Below are 19,789 nucleotides of genomic sequence, written 5' to 3'. Positions count from 1 at the left end.
TGAGTTAGATTAAGTGTAGCATATGGGAAAATAGCATTATGTATATTTAATATATATGTACACATGTATATACATATACATATATCTGTATATGTGCACAGACAAAAATAAAAAAAAAAATTTAAAAGTAGTAAATTCTTTAAGCTACTTAAAAGGTAGATAAATTTTTTATTTTTTTTAAAATAACGCATTTAATAATATATTAATTATGAAAACTACCCGGGTTTTATTATATATATTACTAATTTTAAATGAATGCCAATAATGTATTAATTAAATATATTAGAAAATATTAATTACAAGAAAATTAGAAATGAAGTACTTAATTATTTCTGTTAAATATTTGTTTATAAGAAAATTATATTAATAAATTTTAAATTAATGGATATTAATATTTTAATAATTATTTTTCAAATGAAAAGGAATAATGATTTAAGTGCAATCATTACAAGCCCAACAAGGCCCAAAAGCTTAAACCCCCTGATTCACAAAAACCCTCCCGTCCATCTTCAACGACGGAGCTCTGCACTCAACTCACAGAGCGGAAATGGCCAAGTGGTGGCGGGGCCTAACAACTAAGGTGCCTCACTGCGCTACATCCTTAACGCCCTCACCTCCACTATTCTCTCGAGCTTGTGCGTATCACACGATCCAAGCGATCCCTCGCGAGCTACGAGGAAGCGGAGTATCTGCCAAGGACCGAGTTCAGGGTCGGATCCCGGCTGTTGTATTTTCTCAGAGCCTCCTCGATAAAGACCCGGCAAACCGATTCGCTTCTAGGAAGCAGCTGCTGACAACAGAGAAAGATCAGATTCAGTCCATAATCAAGTCTGTACAACTTCCCTTCTTCTGCTCCACGACTTTCCCGCTCCAGATCCGCGCCGGTTCCGGGTCGTCTGTACTACTTGAATCCGGCAGAGTCCTCCCCATCAAGGCAAGGCGTTTTATATCTTTGTCTCTTTTTCTGTTTTTCTCCAGGAAATATTTGATATTTATTATTAAGAATTATTATTTCTTTTCGTGGGACTGGTTGATAGATTCACAGGAATGAAGAAACCGGGAAGATATTGAATTTGGTTTTTGTATGGGCCGATGAGGGAACGGAATTGAAGGTTGACGTTCCTGTAATTTTCAAAGGAATAGATAAATCTCCAGGTCTCAGTAAAGGTAAATATAATCTCTCTTTTATTCGATTCCCATATGGAATGTTTAACTTGTTCTTGTGATGGGGATGCTGCAAACATCAAATTGCAATATCAATTTATATGCCTGCGCACCATACTTGCTTGCTTTTCAGTTATCTACAGCTTGCTTTAGCATTTTCTTTGCTAGCAAGAGTTTAGAATTTTATATCTGAAAATTGTCTATTTTGTATTCTGTGCAAATCTTTTGGACAGAAAAGATGTTTTGATGCTCTATAGATTGTTAGGATCGTGGGTCCTAAATTCCCAATTTTAGTGCTGTGTTTCCTTTAATTTAGAGATGATTTTGTCACTATCAACCGTTAGGTTGAGCTGGCAGTTAGATGTAACCGTGCAGCTTAGAATGAGCTTTCTGGAACAAGAAATTTGCTGAGAACATTTTAGTAGTGTCCAGAGATAAAAATATTTCGTCGTTTCTGTGTTCGTAAGTGTGAATTAAGTGAGGTAGGTGATGAATTATCCTTTTAATTGTAAACATTAAATTGATAGAAAGGAGTTCAACTTAATTATTAATGTTGAATTTTTTTTTTCTTGAGAGAACAACGGTCAGTATATTAAGAAGGCACCAAGGAGCTGCCACCTAGTAACAAGAGATTTGGGAGAAGAAAAAGGATAATAATATATACAAAGAGCATAGTGCAACTCATATACAAGAGTATTTACATCTCTAGCAAAATCTCTATTAGGTCCCAAGATCCTCGTCTGAATAAAATGGTTGATCTTTTATTAAAAAACTTAGGATATTGAACCATGTATCCTTAAATCTATCAGAGCTTTCCTATTCCTCTCATTCCAAATAGTCCGAAGAGTAGCCAAGAGGATAAGTCTGATAGATTGCTTACCATTTTGGGTACCCTCCCAAGCCCAATTCTCATCTTTCATTGTGCATGAAATAACCCAGTCCAACCCCAATAATCTGTAAACCAGTGACCAAAGATGATGAGCAAAAGGACACCAGAGGAGGATGAGATTACAAGACTCTGCTTCACTTTTGCATAAATAACACTCATTTTTGAGAATCTTTCCCTCTTAATCAGTATATTCAAAGTGAGAATATGCTCCCACATTGTCTCCCATGCAAAAAAAGCCCCTCTAGGAGTCCCCTTCACTTTCATCATTAAAAGCATCTTTTCCTTCTCTTTCCAAATAATCCATAAGATGGTAAAGAAATGAGAGAGAGTTTTTCCTTCTCTTTCCACCCCAGATAAAATCCAAATGTCACTAGTGGCAGAACCAGTAATCATCTTACTCAACACAAGGAAGTCGAGCATTTCATAATGGGTGGGAGATGAAGTGGCAACATAAAAGAAAGGGATCGGGAGTTTTAACTGCCTCTTGCACAAATAACATGCAGTTATTACAGTCTTTTCCCTTTGCTCAGATTATCATCGATACAGAATCCTCCTCATTGTCTCTGAAGCAAAGAACACAATTCAAAGAGACACATTAAACTTTCAAATGAGCTTCCAAGGGATGACATCTCGAACAGTGAGGGGGATCCATGTTCAAGAATTTTATAGAAAATGAGCTGCTGGGATCTGGAACTTATTCATCAGCAGTGTGGTGAGATGCCGTACTGGGAAAGAAAATAAAGAATTCTAAAATATTCCTCTTTCTCCCAGGCATTAAGGTGCCTAAGAAGATTCCCAAAAACCATTGACTTGATGATACTGTGGCAGGCCTGCATAGATTTGTCTCTCTTTCTTTTTTCTCCTCTCCATCGAGAGCACACTTCAGGTTGCCACCATCAAACCACTTGTTTTTAGATGACGCTAGAAGGGATGGAGTAACAAAATTTATCCCACCTTGCTTTTAATGCTGTTCCATAAATCATATCCACGAGACTCTCCAAACAATTCGTTCCTTGGACCACTGTCCTCTTGCCCATGTTTGATTCTAATCACTGTCCGCAAAAGCCTTTCCTTGATAGATATAAATTTCCATGGTGGCTTCTTAATGGGAAAGGAACTGACCTAATTATTTATTTCAACATGAGATGGGTGTCTATTTTGTCAACCGTAGGCCAAATATTTATGAGCTGATCAGATTAGTTCTAGGATTATGACACATGGAGAGATAAAATTAAACATAATTTATCCATCATGAGATGGGTGTCTATTTTGTCAATTGTAGGCCAAATATTTATGAGCTGATCAGATTAGTTCTAGGATTATGACACATGCAGAGATAAAATTAAACATAATTTATCCATCATTACATATAAGTCAATTAAGATATTCTCGACAAAAGTTTAAATTAATTTTTTTAACAATTCCTCAAAGAAGTATGAATTCATTTACAAAGTCCCCTTTTATTTCATAGAATTATTCCAAATTATCATCTCAAAAAACTAAGAAAAAAAGGAGTTTTCTAATTATGGAACTAGCATGAAATGAATTTGATAGGGAATTGGATCAATGCAGTTAAGGACCATAGGATATGAGGAATTTGGAGATGAAATTGATAGTTTGCAGGGGGGGGGGGGGGGGGGCAGATGTTTAAAACGTGTTTTTCATTTTTTTTTGTCTTTTCTCAAATGCTGTGGTTCAATTGCATATCCAAAAATATTGAATAATATCATGATTTAGTTCAACAATCAAATTCATTCTGAGGCGAACTTTTTATGCTCAATTTATTTAAGTGAGATAAAATTTTATTGTCGGTTTGCTGTAAACAAAATCTAATTCTATTCCGTTGTGGGAATTGAAGGGATATTGATGGGGTCTGTTCAAAGCAGGATTTCAGTTTACCTTACTTTCCTATCTTCGACCTTGCCTTTTGGAAATAATAAAGTAATTAGATAAATCATTTATTAATTGCTCAATTGCAACATAATTAATCTAGAAGAGAAAACTATTATTTGGGCCTATTCTATGATAATTATCTTATACAACTGTTTTGTGCAAGAGGTTTGACAAACTTAGAACAATAAATAGAACATTAGCATGACTGTTGGACACGGTTTTGTGTGGAAAAAAACAATTACCAACAGTGGTAAAATGTTTTCTATGCTCGGCATATTTAGTTTTATTTCTATGTTTGTCTAACTTTCCCTTGTCGCAAGTAATTTTTCATTTGCCAAATTATCATTGGGACCAAAGGAAATAGGAAATAGTATATATCTCCTTTTTCTCCAGTTCTATGGTTTTTGGAATTGCTGTCGTCTGTATCATTGTAATAAGTTCAGTTTGGTAGTTAAGATGTTTTAAGCTTCTAACACTTTCATAATCAAAGGTTTCTGCCTGGATGAATTGGTAGTTTCCACTTTCCAGCCTTAGGAATTAATTTTCATTTAATTATTTATTCCTTTCTTAATCATTAGAATAATCATGGTAGTTATATTTTCTGTTGGTACCCCTTTTCAATGCGCTAAATCTTTGTTAATTTTGTACATATTGGAGTAACAGGGGGCTACTTGAATAAGATAAGAACTACCCTGAAGTATCTTTGTCCTGCTGAACACATTCCTCCGAAAATTGAGGTGGATGTGAGCAATCTTGATATTGGAGACAGGGTGTTCATGAGTGACATTGAGGTTCATCCTTCCCTGAGGCTTCTAAGTAAGAATAACAGCATTCCAATTTGTAAGGTGGCAGCCACCAATTTGGAAGCCTCAAAACCTGAAAAACACGATGGTGCGGAAGATGGAATCTCTGAGTAGCTCCAAAAATTTGACAGAGCATGATTCAAAGAAGTAGAAATAAATCTTTCTTTTGGTTGTGTAGAAAATTTTTTGTTTTGAAGGTGGTGTTTAGTGATTCGCAAGTAGATAATACTTTTTCTCATTGCGATGACTTGGAACAAGTGGGGTTCTTGAACACTGTTTGCAGGTATGATCGCAGCATTACTACATTTGTTTTGTAGTAGTAGTCCCTTAAAAACCCCACGGGTGGAGTTGGTTTGAATTGAAAGGTGGTTGTTGACTAGGAGAATTATGCATTTCCTTAGTAATAATACAACTTCGTACTATTGATAAATTTAAAATAATAATATAATTAATTATATACTGAGACGAACATAGAAAGCTAAAATTCCATAAGAATTGACCAATAGTATTCTCTTAAAACAGCAAAGGAAAAACTTTTATTTATTACTGCTGAATCTGTATTTTTTTTTTTGCTCTGTGTGGCCAAATACGACGTCGTTGTGAAATGATAGCAATGGGCTGGACCGCCCGTTCCTCGTGTGTCCGTTTTGACCGAAATCGGGACTCTTGACATCAAAATTATTTGACCAATTCATTTAGGTTTTGACCGCTTGACAATTTTTTTAATGGTTTGTTTTCGAGACCGGTTCAATCAGAAGATTTGATAGTTATGATTGCAAACCATAAAATTATTATTTAATATAATATAATATAATAAATAAATAAATAAATAAATAATATTAATAAACTCAAATTGTTTCAAAAGAGTTTAGAGGTAGTTTGGTCAATACGCTCGAAAGTCGGTCCTAATAGAGCTTTTAGATCAGCCAAACCCCAAATACACTGTTTGACTTTTTGAGGTATGCTGCAATTTTGTCTTGTAAGTTTCCACGTAATTTGTAAATAAGTATATAAATTATTAAATTAGAATTTTAATAAAATTAAAAATTTAGTTGGAACGAGTTTTATTGTGTTTTGTGAATCTTTTTTTTTTTTTTTAATTTTTAATTTTAAAAAAAAGTGACTTTAGAGTTTACAGTTTAGAGAATAACCAACTAATTAACTAACAGCTGAAAAATAGAAAACAGTTTTCACACCCACCCTTTCTTTTTCAACCACACCAACACTTTCCTTCACATTAACCGCGTTCACCTTCCACCCCCTTCTCTGTCTCCGTTCCGTTTCCCTAAACCCCCTCCCTTTACCGTTAGTTGTTACCCCTTTCATGGATCTTCTCCATTTTCTTCTCTTCCCATCTCCCCTCCTTCGTCTCAACATCTTAAATAGCTCCGTGTTCTTTCGTCATACTTTTTGAGTTTCCATACCATGATTTCTGGCCATGCGCTGGTTGCAGAACATTTCCTTCTCCTCCCCTTCTTCTTCTTCCTCTTCCGTCTCATCATTATCTGCCAAGCATTCGTCCTCCTATTCTCCTGATCACTTTTCCCCCTCTAATACACCCGACCGTCGCCATCATCACAGCCACAGAGGTGGCGGCGGCACCGGCTTCAGATTTGGTCACCGTAAGCTCACGCGACAGAGGAAGTTACGTCACCTCTCCGACCATGATGTCTCCGCTGCCCAGATGAAGGAACTCTCCCGCTCTACCAGCGCATATTCCACCACCTCGGGTTCTTCCTCTGCGGTGGCTATGCCGTTGCCCCTGCCTCTCCCCTTGCCCGAGCCCGAAGCGGAAACACTCGTCTCCTCTCTTCCTTCCCCCAGGGATGTCGGCCTCGGTAAAGGTGTGGATGACAGAGACAGAGATAGGAATAGGAATAGGGATAGGGATAGAGCAGATGGGGCTGGAGACGGAGTTCTTCCAAATTCTCCAATAGCCAGGTAAATTTTTCCTTTTCCTTATATTTGTTTTTGAGGTTCTTATGTTTCTCTGTTCTTCCTTCTTTTTTGAACGAGGGATTTATAACTTTAATGTCGAATAGATACGTCCTGAATGTAGTAATAAGAAGATTTGGAATAAAAGTCTGGAGAGATGTATTAGTCATCATCTTTTCTTTTGCTAGTTCGGTTTATTCCTCGCTTTTCTGTAACTTAATCGTGTCTGCTCTTCGTTATGATAATTTCCCTGGATAGAACGGACTTATCCAATCTTATGGCTTCAGTTACATGTGCAAATATTTTCTTCAAAGCTTTTATCATTCCCGGTAATATGTACTGCTGTTCAAAGAAAACAATGTTTAAACAATACAGCAAAAATAATATTCCCGTATGATTAAATAGTTTAGTTATTCAATTCCGGGTCCGAAACCTCACGTCTTTCATCTTATTGTATTTGACTCATTTGTTCATGCATCTAGAATCATTGACAAAGGCACTGTAGAAGATGAGTTTATTTCAGGAGGTTTATGTTCATCATGCATGGAACTATTGTTTATTGATTGTAAGTTAATCTTTATTGACTTACATCATCATTGTGTATTTTCCTGTGGTGATACCAGGAAGGCAGCAGAACATTCAGACATGAAATCCCGTGTCAAAATGCATAAAGATCAGACTAATATGGCGACCTCTGGGAATACGTACTGGATAGATGTTCCTACTAGGAGTGCTCCTACGAGCCCCTTCTCAAGTCCTGTATGCAGTCCTCAGAGAAAAAGTCTCAATGATATATTCCCATACCATAAGGGGGGCGTGGCTCCTTGTAGAAATCAAGGATGGTCTGCTCCTGAGATGCCAACCACAGATATTCCAGGGTTCCTTTCGCCATCATTCTTTGATTATGCTGGGATTAGCACTGATAATTCTCCCATTCACAGTCCAAATAGAAGCCCACGCCTACATCCTGGTAGCCTCAGTGGGTCTTCTTCACCAATGCATCCCAGGTTATCCATAGATCCCTCCTTCACCCTGCGTGAATGTACCAATGTCCACCCGCTACCTCTTCCTCCAGGAGCTTCGTTGCCTTCAACATCAGCTCCCATTTCCCAAGCTCCATCTAAGCCAGAATCATTGCCTATGAATTGTCAGTGGCAAAAAGGAAAGCTTATTGGGCGTGGTACATTTGGGAGTGTTTATGTTGCCAGCAACCGGTATCTAAGTTCTGCTTATCTTTTATGCTAGTTCTTTTTGGTTCATTCATTTTAAGTGAGATTGTTTTGTATTACAGAGAAACTGGAGCATTATGTGCAATGAAGGAAGTTGAGCTACTTCACGATGACCCAAAGTCTGCAGAATGTATAAAGCAGTTAGAGCAGGTTATTTCCGGCATTTATAATAGTCAACAACTTATTGAGGAGATTTGTGTTACATAAATATGCATGCAGAGGATTGATCACATGCATATTATCAATATGATTTTCTTCTTGGCAGCAGGTTATGCACCCTATTACATTTTTAGGCAGTATAGATTTGTTTCTCAACGGCATTCTCTTACTTCGTCCATTTGTTTCAGGAAATAAATGTTCTCAGCCAGCTGCAGCATCCAAACATTGTGCAGTATTATGGCAGTGGAATAGTGCGTACTCTTTCATTTGCATGTTTAGATATTCACAGTCCAGACGTACTTGCTAGAACATCACTGATAATTCGAGTTATAATATAGTTTTATGCATTTGCAGGCTGATGATCGTTTCTACATATATTTGGAGTATGTCCACCCTGGTTCAATTAATAAATATGTCCGTGATCATTGTGGAGCTATGACGGAGTCTATTGTCCGCAATTTTACTCGTCATATCCTTTCTGGCTTGGCTTACTTGCATAGCAAAAAGACAATTCACAGGTAAAAAAACATTCTTGCATGGAAATTTAGAAGCAGTTTAAGCTTGAAGTTATCATTGCAACTTATAATAATACATTGAATCAAGTGGGATATTGTACATGTTTGAAGACTTAGTAGTTTGTTTCTCTTGTACATATAGGGACATCAAAGGGGCTAATTTGCTCGTTGATGCATCTGGAGTTGTCAAACTTGCAGACTTCGGGATGTCTAAGCATGTGAGTTTTGAGATTTGATCTGCCAAAACTTTCAGCAAGTTAATATATTTTGTTCACGTGGAACTCTTCAAAACTTAGTTACATGTATGTTAGAGATATTATAATTATCTGTTGCTTCTTTCCATTTTTCTTTTTTGTATTGATGATTCCTGTGCATGAACCTAGAAATACTTAACTGAAATTTACCATGCAAAGTTTGGTTAGGATTTGACCAAGATTTTTGTTTGGAGGTTGTGAGAGTTTATGGAAACATGACACATTCTAGGAATTTATTTTCTGCACCTTTGATGTGTATCTCCCCTTAAAAGGAATCATGGCACTGTACTTTGAATTGATTTCATTTGACTTATCTTCAATTTTGATGCCCCCATATATGGAAGCACAGAATTCAGTTAAGTTGTATCATCAATTAGCTATTTTTATGTATGGTAATATTAGTTGGATGTAACCTAGAGGTGATTACAAGTTTAGTGGTAATCCGAGATCATATATAGATATCTTCAACTATTCTTATCATTTTTATTATCACACATTTCTACCTTTGAGCTCAATTTTTTATTTCTACATTGGATATAAATAATTTGGGATTTTATATGTTTCCCAGCTTAGTGGACAAAGAGCTGACCTCTCTTTAAAGGGAAGTCCGTATTGGATGGCTCCAGAGGTATTTTCTTGCTCACATCACTAAGCAGTGACCCAATAGTTCTATCATACTGATACAATTTGCTTCTTTACAGCTCATGCAAGCTGTGATGCAGAAAGATAACAACTCCGATCTTGCATTTGCTGTGGATATTTGGAGTTTGGGTTGTACAATTATTGAGATGTTCACTGGGAAACCCCCTTGGAGCGAGTATGAAGGGGTAAGTACCTTATGTTTCCGAGTGTGCTTCGTCATGAAATGCAATTTGTGTTACAAAATTATTCACATGATGATTGAGATGGATTCTTATTGAAAGAAAATCATATTGGATGGTGTGATGTTGTCAGTATGTTCAGCTAATTCTTGGTCGCTTCCCAGAAGACTCGGAAGTTGTGGTCAGTTATATTGGCATATTGGATGAATTGCAACTATTTTGTTGCTCCAAATGAAATCTGGCGCAGGCCGCATTGTATTATTGTTTTCTTGTTATTTAATTTATATTTCCAGATCTTTGCATGCGTCTTTTGTGGGTAAGATTTCTGATGGTTGCATAGAAAGAATGTCCATGGGTGGGTTTGCTGCCTTCGCATGTGCCATCCTCAGAGGGATGAACATCACTTTGTGCCATGTGGCATGTCCAACTGTAGTTTGGACTGAGCAATCCAAAGTGAAACATTCATTGAGACTAATCAATTTATATGATTCAATTTATGCTGAATTCTTTTTGTCTTGTTTTGTTTGTGAAGATGTGTAAGTATCTATCTTTTGCAGGCTGCAGCAATGTTTAAGGTTATGAAGGATACACCACCTATACCTGAATCATTGTCGCCTGAGTGCAAGGATTTTCTGAGGTGCTGTTTCAGAAGAAATCCTGCTGAAAGGCCATCGGCTTACATGCTACTGGAACATCGATTCTTGAAGAACTCACAGCAGCCAGATGTCTCACCTTCCTCCCAGTTGCTTACCGGAACGAAATTGATGGTAAATATATGCAAAAAAAAATTATTTTTGGTAGAGTTTCATAAAATTATGATATACATCTAAAAACTGTTGTTGTGTGGACAGGATAAGACCCCAAGTCCAAGACGCCAGTTGGAATTTAAACTTGATCCTTTGCCAGTATTTCCAAGTGCGAACAAGGGGAGTGCTGATAGGTAAAATTTAGTACGTTCCTAACTACAATCTGCGTTTACCACCATATCTGTCTGGCACAACTGTAAAGTTTAATAAATTTATAAAAATTGGTAATTCTTGACTTGTGCTCACCGGCTACAGCTTCATGGATTCTTCTTTTTCTTCAGTGAGATTGGACAAAGATTTCAGTATGAAACTCCCGACTTAACATTGGCCTCCCGCTATTCCCCACGTTCTACTCTTGAGGGTCTTCCTACCTCACCTTCTCCGCGATCAGCAATCCACACTCATCATCTCAGCATATCTGCAAGCATATCCAATAATACAAGTTGTTGTACGAGAAATACCCATTTGGGGAGATAACACAAGGAGAGGAAGTAGATTGTTGTTGCTGACTTCAAATGGATGGTCTAGTGTATATATATGTGACTTGCTGCTGCTGCTGCTGTAGATTCCGCCGGCGAAAATGGGTATGTCTTGATATCATTCTCGCCAATTCCGGACGTTTCTGAAAGCACATATATTTTTTTCCATCCTATTCAATCCTGGATGTAACCGGGGCTTGGAAACATAGAAGTAGGTTTTTTGTATGCATACACTATTAACAAATGGAGAGCTTGTGCAAGGAGACAAGAAGCGCTCTCTTTATGTATATCCACCCAGTTTTAATGCTTCCAAGTCTTTTTCCTCCATGTAAGTTGAAGCCTGAATGAATTGTTAGTTCTTCTTTTAGGGGTACATATCAGGTTTATGATGTTACCAGGAGCACTCTGAAAGTTACAACAACAGGTCTTACTTTCTTGTATTTTTTGGCTATACACTTGTGTAGCATATATAGTATATTTAGAACTATAAATTCTATATTTTTTTTTTTTTTGGGTCTAAGTAGTTAAAAATTATTTAAGGAATTTTGTTTCATTTCTTTAAATAAATGAGTGTAATAAGAACTTGGAGAAGATTAGTGTATGAATTGATATATATATATATAATATATGACTCTTGCTCATAATTTATTTATTTTTTTTTTGAAAACTATAAATGAATGATATAATTTTTGTTGGCATAATCATGTTGGTAATTATTTTTTTTTCTTACCCAAAATGTGAAACAGATTGAAATTGAAAGTAACTTGTGCACTTAAAGATATACCACTCTCCATCTTACGAATAAAGTTTGGAGACTCTGTTAATGAGTAAAATTTGACTAATATTTTTGTAATTTCTATAAAAGTTGTGGATTGAAATTGTAAATTTCTTTATTGCATGTATGTAAATTTCATATAATTTTTAAAATATATGAATTTTAAGCTTGCTTTTTTTTTTTACTGTAATTTGAATTTATTGATGTGATTCCCTTAAAAATTCAAGGGTTAAATAATTTAAGGGGTTTCCTAAGCTATCTTACTAGTAAATTTATGTATGATAATTAAACTTTATTTGACTTTTTGCCGTTCACCTTAATTTAAAACAACGTTTGAATTGACTGATTAATTATATTTTTTTTAATTTTTGACCAAATTATTATTATTTTTTTTTATATTTTTTGAGAGAAAATTTACGGACAAAACAATTTAAAAATAATTAAGGACTTATTTGAATTATTTTCATAATAATTTATTCATGTATGATGTTGTATGATAATAATAAAAGTATATTATATTTAAAAAAATTATAAATTAATGTATAATAATAACAGATATTTTTGTTTAGATTGATAAAATATTATGTTTGTATATTCAATTAAATTATTTATTATTAATTTAAAATAATATTAAAAAATAATAATTAAGTAAATTATTTAATAAAAAATAAAAAGCTTGGTTAAATATACATAATCTATCTTTTATTTTATTTAAGTCTTTTAAATTACAATATAATACATGTCATTCTGTATTATTGAATGAGAGACTAATTTCTAAGAAGCGAAAGATTTATCGTTTGATCCAAATAACTAATTACCCGTATAATGATCCTTCCACTTTATAATTAATGACAATTAAGAAAAGATAATTTAGGGACTCATTTTGGCATCTTTGAGCCGTCAAGGGGTTGGTGCATTCACGTGATATTTTATATGTCAGCTCTCCCTCTCATCCATTGTTCCCAAACCCCAAATTTCTTCTCTTTCAGACGCAGACATCCATGGATCCTCCACCAACACAGGCCATAGAAGTTTCAACCAAGAATATCCAGTTTGAAGAAGATGAACAAGACAGAGCCATCAACGAATGGTATCTTCTTCTTCCTAATTTTTCTTTCTAAACTCAATTTCATATTCGAAGTTATCAGATTTCTCTATCTCTTCCTCTTTTCCTCTTTTTTTTTTTTTTTTTCTTTTTCCTCTTTTATGCAGCTGTTCATGCTTCTATGACTGCTCGGGGAGCTGCTTCAATTACTTGTGCTGCAACTTTTGCTAGAAAAACACACCTGTCTTCTCTACATCGGAATATTTTTATTTATCTTTAATATATACCGTGGAAATCTTTGAAACTTTACGAATCTAGGTAATTTATGCTTCTTATTATTCTGTATTATCTCTTCTTCTTCTTCTTCTTCTTACTGAGTTGAGAGTCACTCTGCCAAACTCTGTTTTATGTATTTCTCTTCTTACCTTCCTTCCATTTTATATTTATGGAAGGAAGACTATCTTCACTATATTAAGCTCTGAAAAGGTTAAATCATTAGCAGATTTTAGGGTTCAATTTCTTGAATTAGTCTTCAAGAAATGATATTTGAATATCAGAAACAAGAGTTTTTCAAGGATCATGAACTGGGTGTCTGAGATATATTCCGATTTCTTCTTTTTGTTCTTCAAAAAAATGAAATGAGTGGAAACCCAGTTTGTATATCCGATCGATGAGGGTTAGGATGAGATAATCAGAACATTTGAAAAGGAATGAATGGTCTAGAAGTTTGCTTTTTTTTTTTTTGGGACAGAAAGAGAATTCTCAGCTGTAAAGAAAAAGAAATGGAACAATTTGGAATGGAGTCTACCACTTTTTGACGTGTATGTAATTGGGTTAGCCACTAATGAAAACTTTTTTACCCTTTGAACATTTAAGGTTTAATTTAATTGAAATTTTAATTTTATAATTATATATACATACATAAAATAATATTACAATTTTAAGTTAATTTCATTTTTAATATGCAATTTTGTCTTTATAAACAATTTTGATGTGTGGATGAATTTGAACATCACAATAGTGAAGTGGAACTCATACAAAATATTTTTTTTCCTCCAATAATAATAATTTTAAATGAAACTTTTTAAAAAATTAAAGAAATTATTAATTTTTTACTAACATATCTCAAACATTTTAATTACAGTAATTAAGAGCCAGTGTTTTGATTAAAGAAAAGATGTGTCCAAATCTTTAGTTGATGATGGAATATTCAAAAATTTAACATATGAAATAGTAAGTTAAAAAAAAAAAAAGCACATATATCATCAGTCCTACCTGAATTATATAATTAATAATGATAAAAGACTAAATATCTAAATGCGTAATTTTTTTTTCTTAAATTTTATCATTATAAAAAATTAAAATGAAATTATCAAATTATCACATCGTTTGAGAAGATTATAGAAAATAGTTACTTGTAGTTATTTACTAAAATAAAATTATATAAAAAATTAACTAATTAAGTTATGTAGTTCTTTTTTTTTTTGTTTCCTTACGAACCTTTTTGATCAAATTGTATTAATAATTTATTGATATGTTACTAGTTTTTCAAATATAACATAAAATAAAAGTTCAAATCTTTAACATAACATCAAATTTCAATAATTGTTTGTCCAAACATCAATTGCACAAACATTTTAATACGCACACACACACACAGGATTATCGGTTGAAATCTTGGCATATCATTAGTAGAAAATATATGTGTATATTTTTATATGTGAATGTATTTATGAGTTTTTTCCCTAAAGCCGTGTAACATATATTAGTTATTAAGAATACAAGTTTTGTACAACAACCAACGACTAAAAGAAAATTACACAGCATTAGGAGGAAAAAAAAAAACATCAAACAAAATGGGGATGTTTGTGGTGGTACTCCCTTTCTATCCCACACCCACTTTTACATATCCCCTAAAATTGTGATACGCCCCCCATTATACCATCTTGTCTGCCAATCATTATGTGTTCTTGAGATCCATTTCCATGTGATGTGGTGGTCGTGTGCAGTCTCTCTCAATTGTGGATGTTTGTGGTGCAACCTTTTGGCATAATGGATGTTGGTGAGCGATGGCTTTTTTGGTCTTGATACCCTCATGGTCTTGAGAGAGGTTTATTTCAATGCAAATAAGTTATGGTCTGAGTTTGTGTATGTAATTATGGGCTCATGTCTTGCAATAGAAGTTGTGTGTAAACTTACGAGTATGTTAGATTTAAGGGCTTGTTTTGGGAGCAATCTTTGTGGCTTTCGTGGGATATATTGAGTCAGTTCTCTAATATACAAATCACGCTTTACCTAGTTAGTTATGTGTTGGGAAGTCAGGCTGCCTCATGTGCAATTGGCTATCGTATTATAGTTTGTGTTAGGGCCTTTTATAGATGGAGTGTATGTAACGACTCGAGACATAAAAGGAAATAAACTATGAATTGAATGTGGAAGTGAAATAATAAAGTTAGATTTTATATTGCTTACACAATAACTTATAATACCCAATAAGGTTACTGGAATGACCATTCTAAAAGAATAAATGAAAAATCAAAAAAATAAATGGAAAATAAACAACTTGGTGTCTTATTCGCAACCCTCTTGTGGATCAGGATATTGATCTGAAATGATTAATGAAAGAGTGAGTTACACTAGTACAGTAAGAATGTTACACTACTTACCAGTACAGAAATGAATATTAGTAAAAATCATAAAAACAACTAATAGAGCTTTTAATTTAATTAAATTCATTTATCATAAATAAAATTATTTATTGCATACATACCGTAGTGAGATTTCCAAAACTGACCTATAGAGACAATAACACAAACAATATTATAATCTTATACTCAGTAAACCAGAACAACAACTTTCCTTTTTTATCTGCCTACTAGTATTCATGGGGGTCCATAGGGATATCTCAACTACGCGTGAACCCTTATTTAACTTTGTCAACTAACCAGCTGTTCTCATACCCCATACAGTATAAGCGCTAAAAATATCATCTCTCAATACCACGTCTGGTATGATGGTGAAACGAACCGTCTCCATATCCTGTTTGATATGAGCGCCAAAATATATCATCCCGCAATACCCAATCTGGTATGAGGCAATATTCACAGTAAGATTCTCTATGTACCTGGTCCATTTACCATCTTCTAGGATATCCATTAAGGCTACCATTCATTCATTCACTTAATCAAGCAATTCATCGTTTATATTTAATTTTTAGTTTTACAAGTTAACTGTAAATTACATAAAACAAGCAACACGTGCATCAATGAAACACAACTGAATCATCTTACCAACTCTAGTATATTATCATGCATTTAAAATTGTAAAATCAATCAATCAATTAAAACAGGATAAACAATGCTAAGTAACCGGTTCCGACTCCATTAGTAACCTGTAATTAATTATCAAAATTTTTTAAATTACGATAATGCCATATTATTTATATTTAGACGTCAATTCTATAATAAGAAATAGGGTGAAGAATTCTTACTCGAATCGATATCCGAAATACTTAGTTTTCAGTTGTGTCTACTGGCGGTTCCCAGATTTTTTAAATTTTTCTTTAGAGGTTAAAACACGCTTCAAGTACCTAGAAATACCTCAAAAAATCCAAAATCGATGTTAAAAATCTTTGACGGCCAATTTCGAAATTCCGATACGGCGGCACTGCCGTGCTCCAACGACGACAATGCCACCCGGACGGCAGTTTGCCTCGAACTTGCTGTTTTCGACTAGTTTTGGCATATTTTGGCTGGTTTTATACTCATCACTGCTAGAAAGCACGTTAAGGAGTCTCGGTTGGCCCAAAAAAATTGAAAAACAGAAGCTTACCGATAGCATGATTCTGCGGTGCGGCGGCTCCGCTGGCTCACTTTCGTGATTGTGCATTTTTCTTCAGTCAACTTGCAGGAAACAGAATGGTGAAAAAATCATACAAAATGAGAATCAGAAAGGGTCTCATCAGAGACGGTTTTTGATTTCTTCTGCGGTGGCAGCGCCGAGTTTTACCTGCAGTTTTTGGCTCATCTGCAGGTTCTTTTGCTCCGATTTAGTTATGAGGATGTTCAAAATCAAATTTTGTGCCTTGCCACGCGACGCGCTCTGGTTCACCGGCACTGTTGATTGGGCAGTCCTACGTGACATATTTTTTTTAAATTATATTTTAACCATCAGTTTCTGATTTTTCTTTCAAAAACACCCCAAAACCCAAATTTTAATACTTTTTTTCTAAAATTATTTTTAATTTCATCATCCACCTATTTTTTTTTTAATTTTTACATTAAATAAAAATTCATAAATTTAAAAATTATATTTTATACATTAATTTTAAATTTTTTAAAAATTAATTTCGGGTATTACATTGTATGTTACAGTAATATGAGTCTTTTCATATACTCTTTTATGGTGAGATATATTATGTCTCAAGATGATATAATGATAATAGTGATATTATTCTGATACTCAAATTACTTGATGACACAGTTCAGACTTAAAATCCTCTCCAACCTCCTAATGCCAATCTATTAAACAATTGGGTAGTTTTTGCCTTAAGCTAGTATCAATAGGGCCTTAAGAACTTTTATTAACGGGTTATGATCATTGAGGGTTGTCCTTGCATATATTCGATATTCTGGTGACCGACTTTCTTATAGAAATAACAAAAATCAACAATTTTCTCATATTAGAAAGTCATCCAATGTTCTTCTTAATTGGCTTTTATAAGCATAATTCCTGGATGCAAAGGCTTGGTTTTGTATAACTCCATCTTAACCCTTAGGTATTCCACCTATCATATGGATTCTTTTGTGGTGTGCACCTTCAGTACATGTCCTATTTTCCCAACAAGGTCTTCTGCAGTTTATTTGCTTAGGAGCCTAAAATGCAATTCACAGATTCTTATCTAGATAGCTCACTTTTGAAAGTCCATCTCTTCTATCATAAATTCTATTTAACAAGCTCTTAGCACCAGCTTTAAGCTCCTCATATTTCATATTCATCGAGAGAGGATGTTGTCATGATGTGATATTTATTCAAATAGAATCAAATAGATATTTGGATCTAATAGAATAACATCTCAGGCCGTGATTAGTTCAGATGTTGTTTACAATCTAGTGAAAGATTTCTACTGAGAGAGCTTTATGGGGTAATAGTTTTTTTTACTATCGCTTTATTTTATTTGTTCCCCTTTTGATCATATTGATTTGATAAATCTAATTCTTTACAGGTTGTTTCATTAATTTGTAGGATAAGTTATTCCAATTCTTCTATCGATTCGTTCATATTAGAATTTAATTGTAAATCTAATCAGCTGGTATAATCAACCTTAGATTTTACGTGAGCTAGATTAAGGTTGGTCCCACATAAGTTTACCATTCACGCGAATAATGTGTAAAGTGTTTTAGGGATAAAAGATATATGTATGATTTGATTCAGTACTAAATAGCTTTGTATTTAACAGGTAAGGCTAAAGATGATGAATCGATGAAGCTCTACATGAGAGTTAGGGTTTTATAGGTGAGTATAGTCAATTTCTCTTATGATTTATTCGGAAAAATATGTATGTGTATATATATATATATATATATATATATATATAATATCCACTCCTCCATAAAGATGTTCTTAATTGCTATTATATAATTTAATTATTAATTACCTCAAAAATTAAAAATATCTTACATTACTAAACATTATGACAAAAAATAAATGAGAATTTTTCACCAACTAAATTTTCTAACTAGAATGTATGTAAGTTCTCTTTTACCTGCATGATGTGGAATCTATCAATAATGTTTTATTTAATTACATTTCATAATGTTTTTAATTTACTAACTTATAATATTTTACTAACTTATAATTTACTAACTTATAATCTAAAGTGCAGATTTTCTTGGCACATGAAGGTTTAAGTCAAATTTCAAAGTAAATTTAACTTTTATTGCTTTATTTAATTTATTCTCCACACTAGGATAATTATTAGATAATAATTTAACAGACTTCACAATTGTAATTATTGTAAAAATAAAATTTAAAATATTTCTGTTATTTACCAAGTACTTAATAATTTATTTTTAATCTATTATCATGTTATTTATAATTTTTTTTTATTCTTTGAGAATAAATTATTTATTTATTTATTTTTATTCGCAAGTGTATCCTCGGATTATTTAGTTTGTTGAAATTAAACTTTTTTTTTAATTTTTCTACATGATAATTTTTTAAATGCATCATATATTTTTTCATTACTATCAATAAGCATATTTAAATAATTAAAACAAAAATTTTATTATTAATTAACCTAATTTACTAGTATACATAATCCTAAGTGGATATTTTTTTCAAAATTCTTTTTTAAAAGCATATTTATTTTAAAAATTATAATTTTTTTTTTAACTTATGGGTTATACTTACTAAGAAATTCATATAAAATGATTACATAATCTCGCTATAAAAGAAAAAAAAATTATTAATATAACCTACGAATTAAAACTTACTCAGTAATAGGTTGAAGGAATTAGTTTAAAATAATTATTTTTCAATATAATTTTTTAATATTTTATATAATTATAGTAAAAAAATTATTTTACACTATACATAGTTTTGTTTGATATCATATTTTGTTTCAACGTTTAGAATTTTATTTATGATTTGTCCATAATGATCAAGTCATCAAGTTCATTTAGTCTCCTACTTGTACTATTTGGTCTCATGCATTATATACCTAATTGCTAATTCTTTTACACAAGTCTTTGATGGATTCATTTCACCAGCTCCCATTAATCTGCATACGTATGTTCCACTATGCACATATATATATATATATATTATGCTAACCAAATATGAAGCCTACATATATCACATTCTTAATCTCTTTATCCATGTCCCTGGAGTTTCACCTCTATTTCAATTATCTTCCCCAAAATTTTAATTTACAAAAAAGTTTTTTCTTTTGGGCACCTTTTAGTAAGAAAATAACTCAACATGTATATATATGTATATATAAATTTTATGAATTGCTCTGT

General features: G+C 33.2%; 2 protein-coding genes and 1 long non-coding RNA gene across 6 annotated transcripts; all 3 read left to right on the top strand.

Moving 5' to 3' along the window:
* The first annotated feature begins 466 nt into the window (after positions 1-466).
* On the top strand, positions 467-5,134 carry LOC110822529 (Ribosomal protein L25/Gln-tRNA synthetase, anti-codon-binding domain-containing protein). Of its 2 annotated transcripts, none has more exons than XM_022052663.2 (3): positions 467-934; positions 1,038-1,167; positions 4,604-5,134. In XM_022052663.2, exons 1-3 carry the CDS (start codon positions 548-550, stop codon positions 4,861-4,863), a joined length of 777 nt encoding a protein of 258 aa, XP_021908355.1. In that variant the 5' UTR covers positions 467-547; the 3' UTR covers positions 4,864-5,134. The 2 variants fall into 2 exon arrangements, with proteins under 2 accessions (XP_021908355.1, XP_021908356.1); XM_022052664.2 differs by having other exon boundaries at positions 470-934; positions 4,610-5,134.
* Positions 5,135-5,970: 836 nt separating this feature from the next.
* MAPKKK5 (mitogen-activated protein kinase kinase kinase 5) lies at positions 5,971-11,594 on the top strand. 3 transcript variants are annotated; one of them, XM_022052441.2, is made up of 11 exons: positions 5,971-6,690; positions 7,308-7,898; positions 7,976-8,063; positions 8,261-8,323; positions 8,427-8,590; positions 8,730-8,805; positions 9,410-9,469; positions 9,543-9,668; positions 10,220-10,429; positions 10,514-10,612; positions 10,750-10,967. In XM_022052441.2, the coding sequence occupies exons 1-10, from the start codon at positions 6,188-6,190 to the stop codon at positions 10,604-10,606; spliced, it is 1,974 nt and encodes a 657-aa protein (XP_021908133.1). In that variant the 5' UTR covers positions 5,971-6,187; the 3' UTR covers positions 10,607-10,612; positions 10,750-10,967. The 3 variants fall into 3 exon arrangements, with proteins under 3 accessions (XP_021908133.1, XP_021908134.1, XP_021908132.1); XM_022052442.2 differs by having other exon boundaries at positions 10,724-10,859; XM_022052440.2 differs by having other exon boundaries at positions 5,972-6,690; positions 10,514-10,602; positions 10,750-11,594.
* Positions 11,595-12,479: 885 nt separating this feature from the next.
* Positions 12,480-13,347, top strand: LOC110822340 (uncharacterized). Its single transcript, XR_002541240.2, has 2 exons — positions 12,480-12,812; positions 12,935-13,347. It is a non-coding gene; the product is annotated as an uncharacterized LOC110822340 (long non-coding RNA).
* Positions 13,348-19,789: the final 6,442 nt, after the last annotated feature.

This window comes from Carica papaya, chromosome 4 (assembly GCF_054855325.1).
Source record: "Carica papaya isolate Zhongbai chromosome 4, ASM5485532v1, whole genome shotgun sequence".
NCBI lineage: Eukaryota > Viridiplantae > Streptophyta > Magnoliopsida > Brassicales > Caricaceae > Carica > Carica papaya.
The sequence above is the reverse complement of the archived record's forward strand: the minus strand, read 5'-3'. Positions and strand labels throughout refer to the sequence as shown.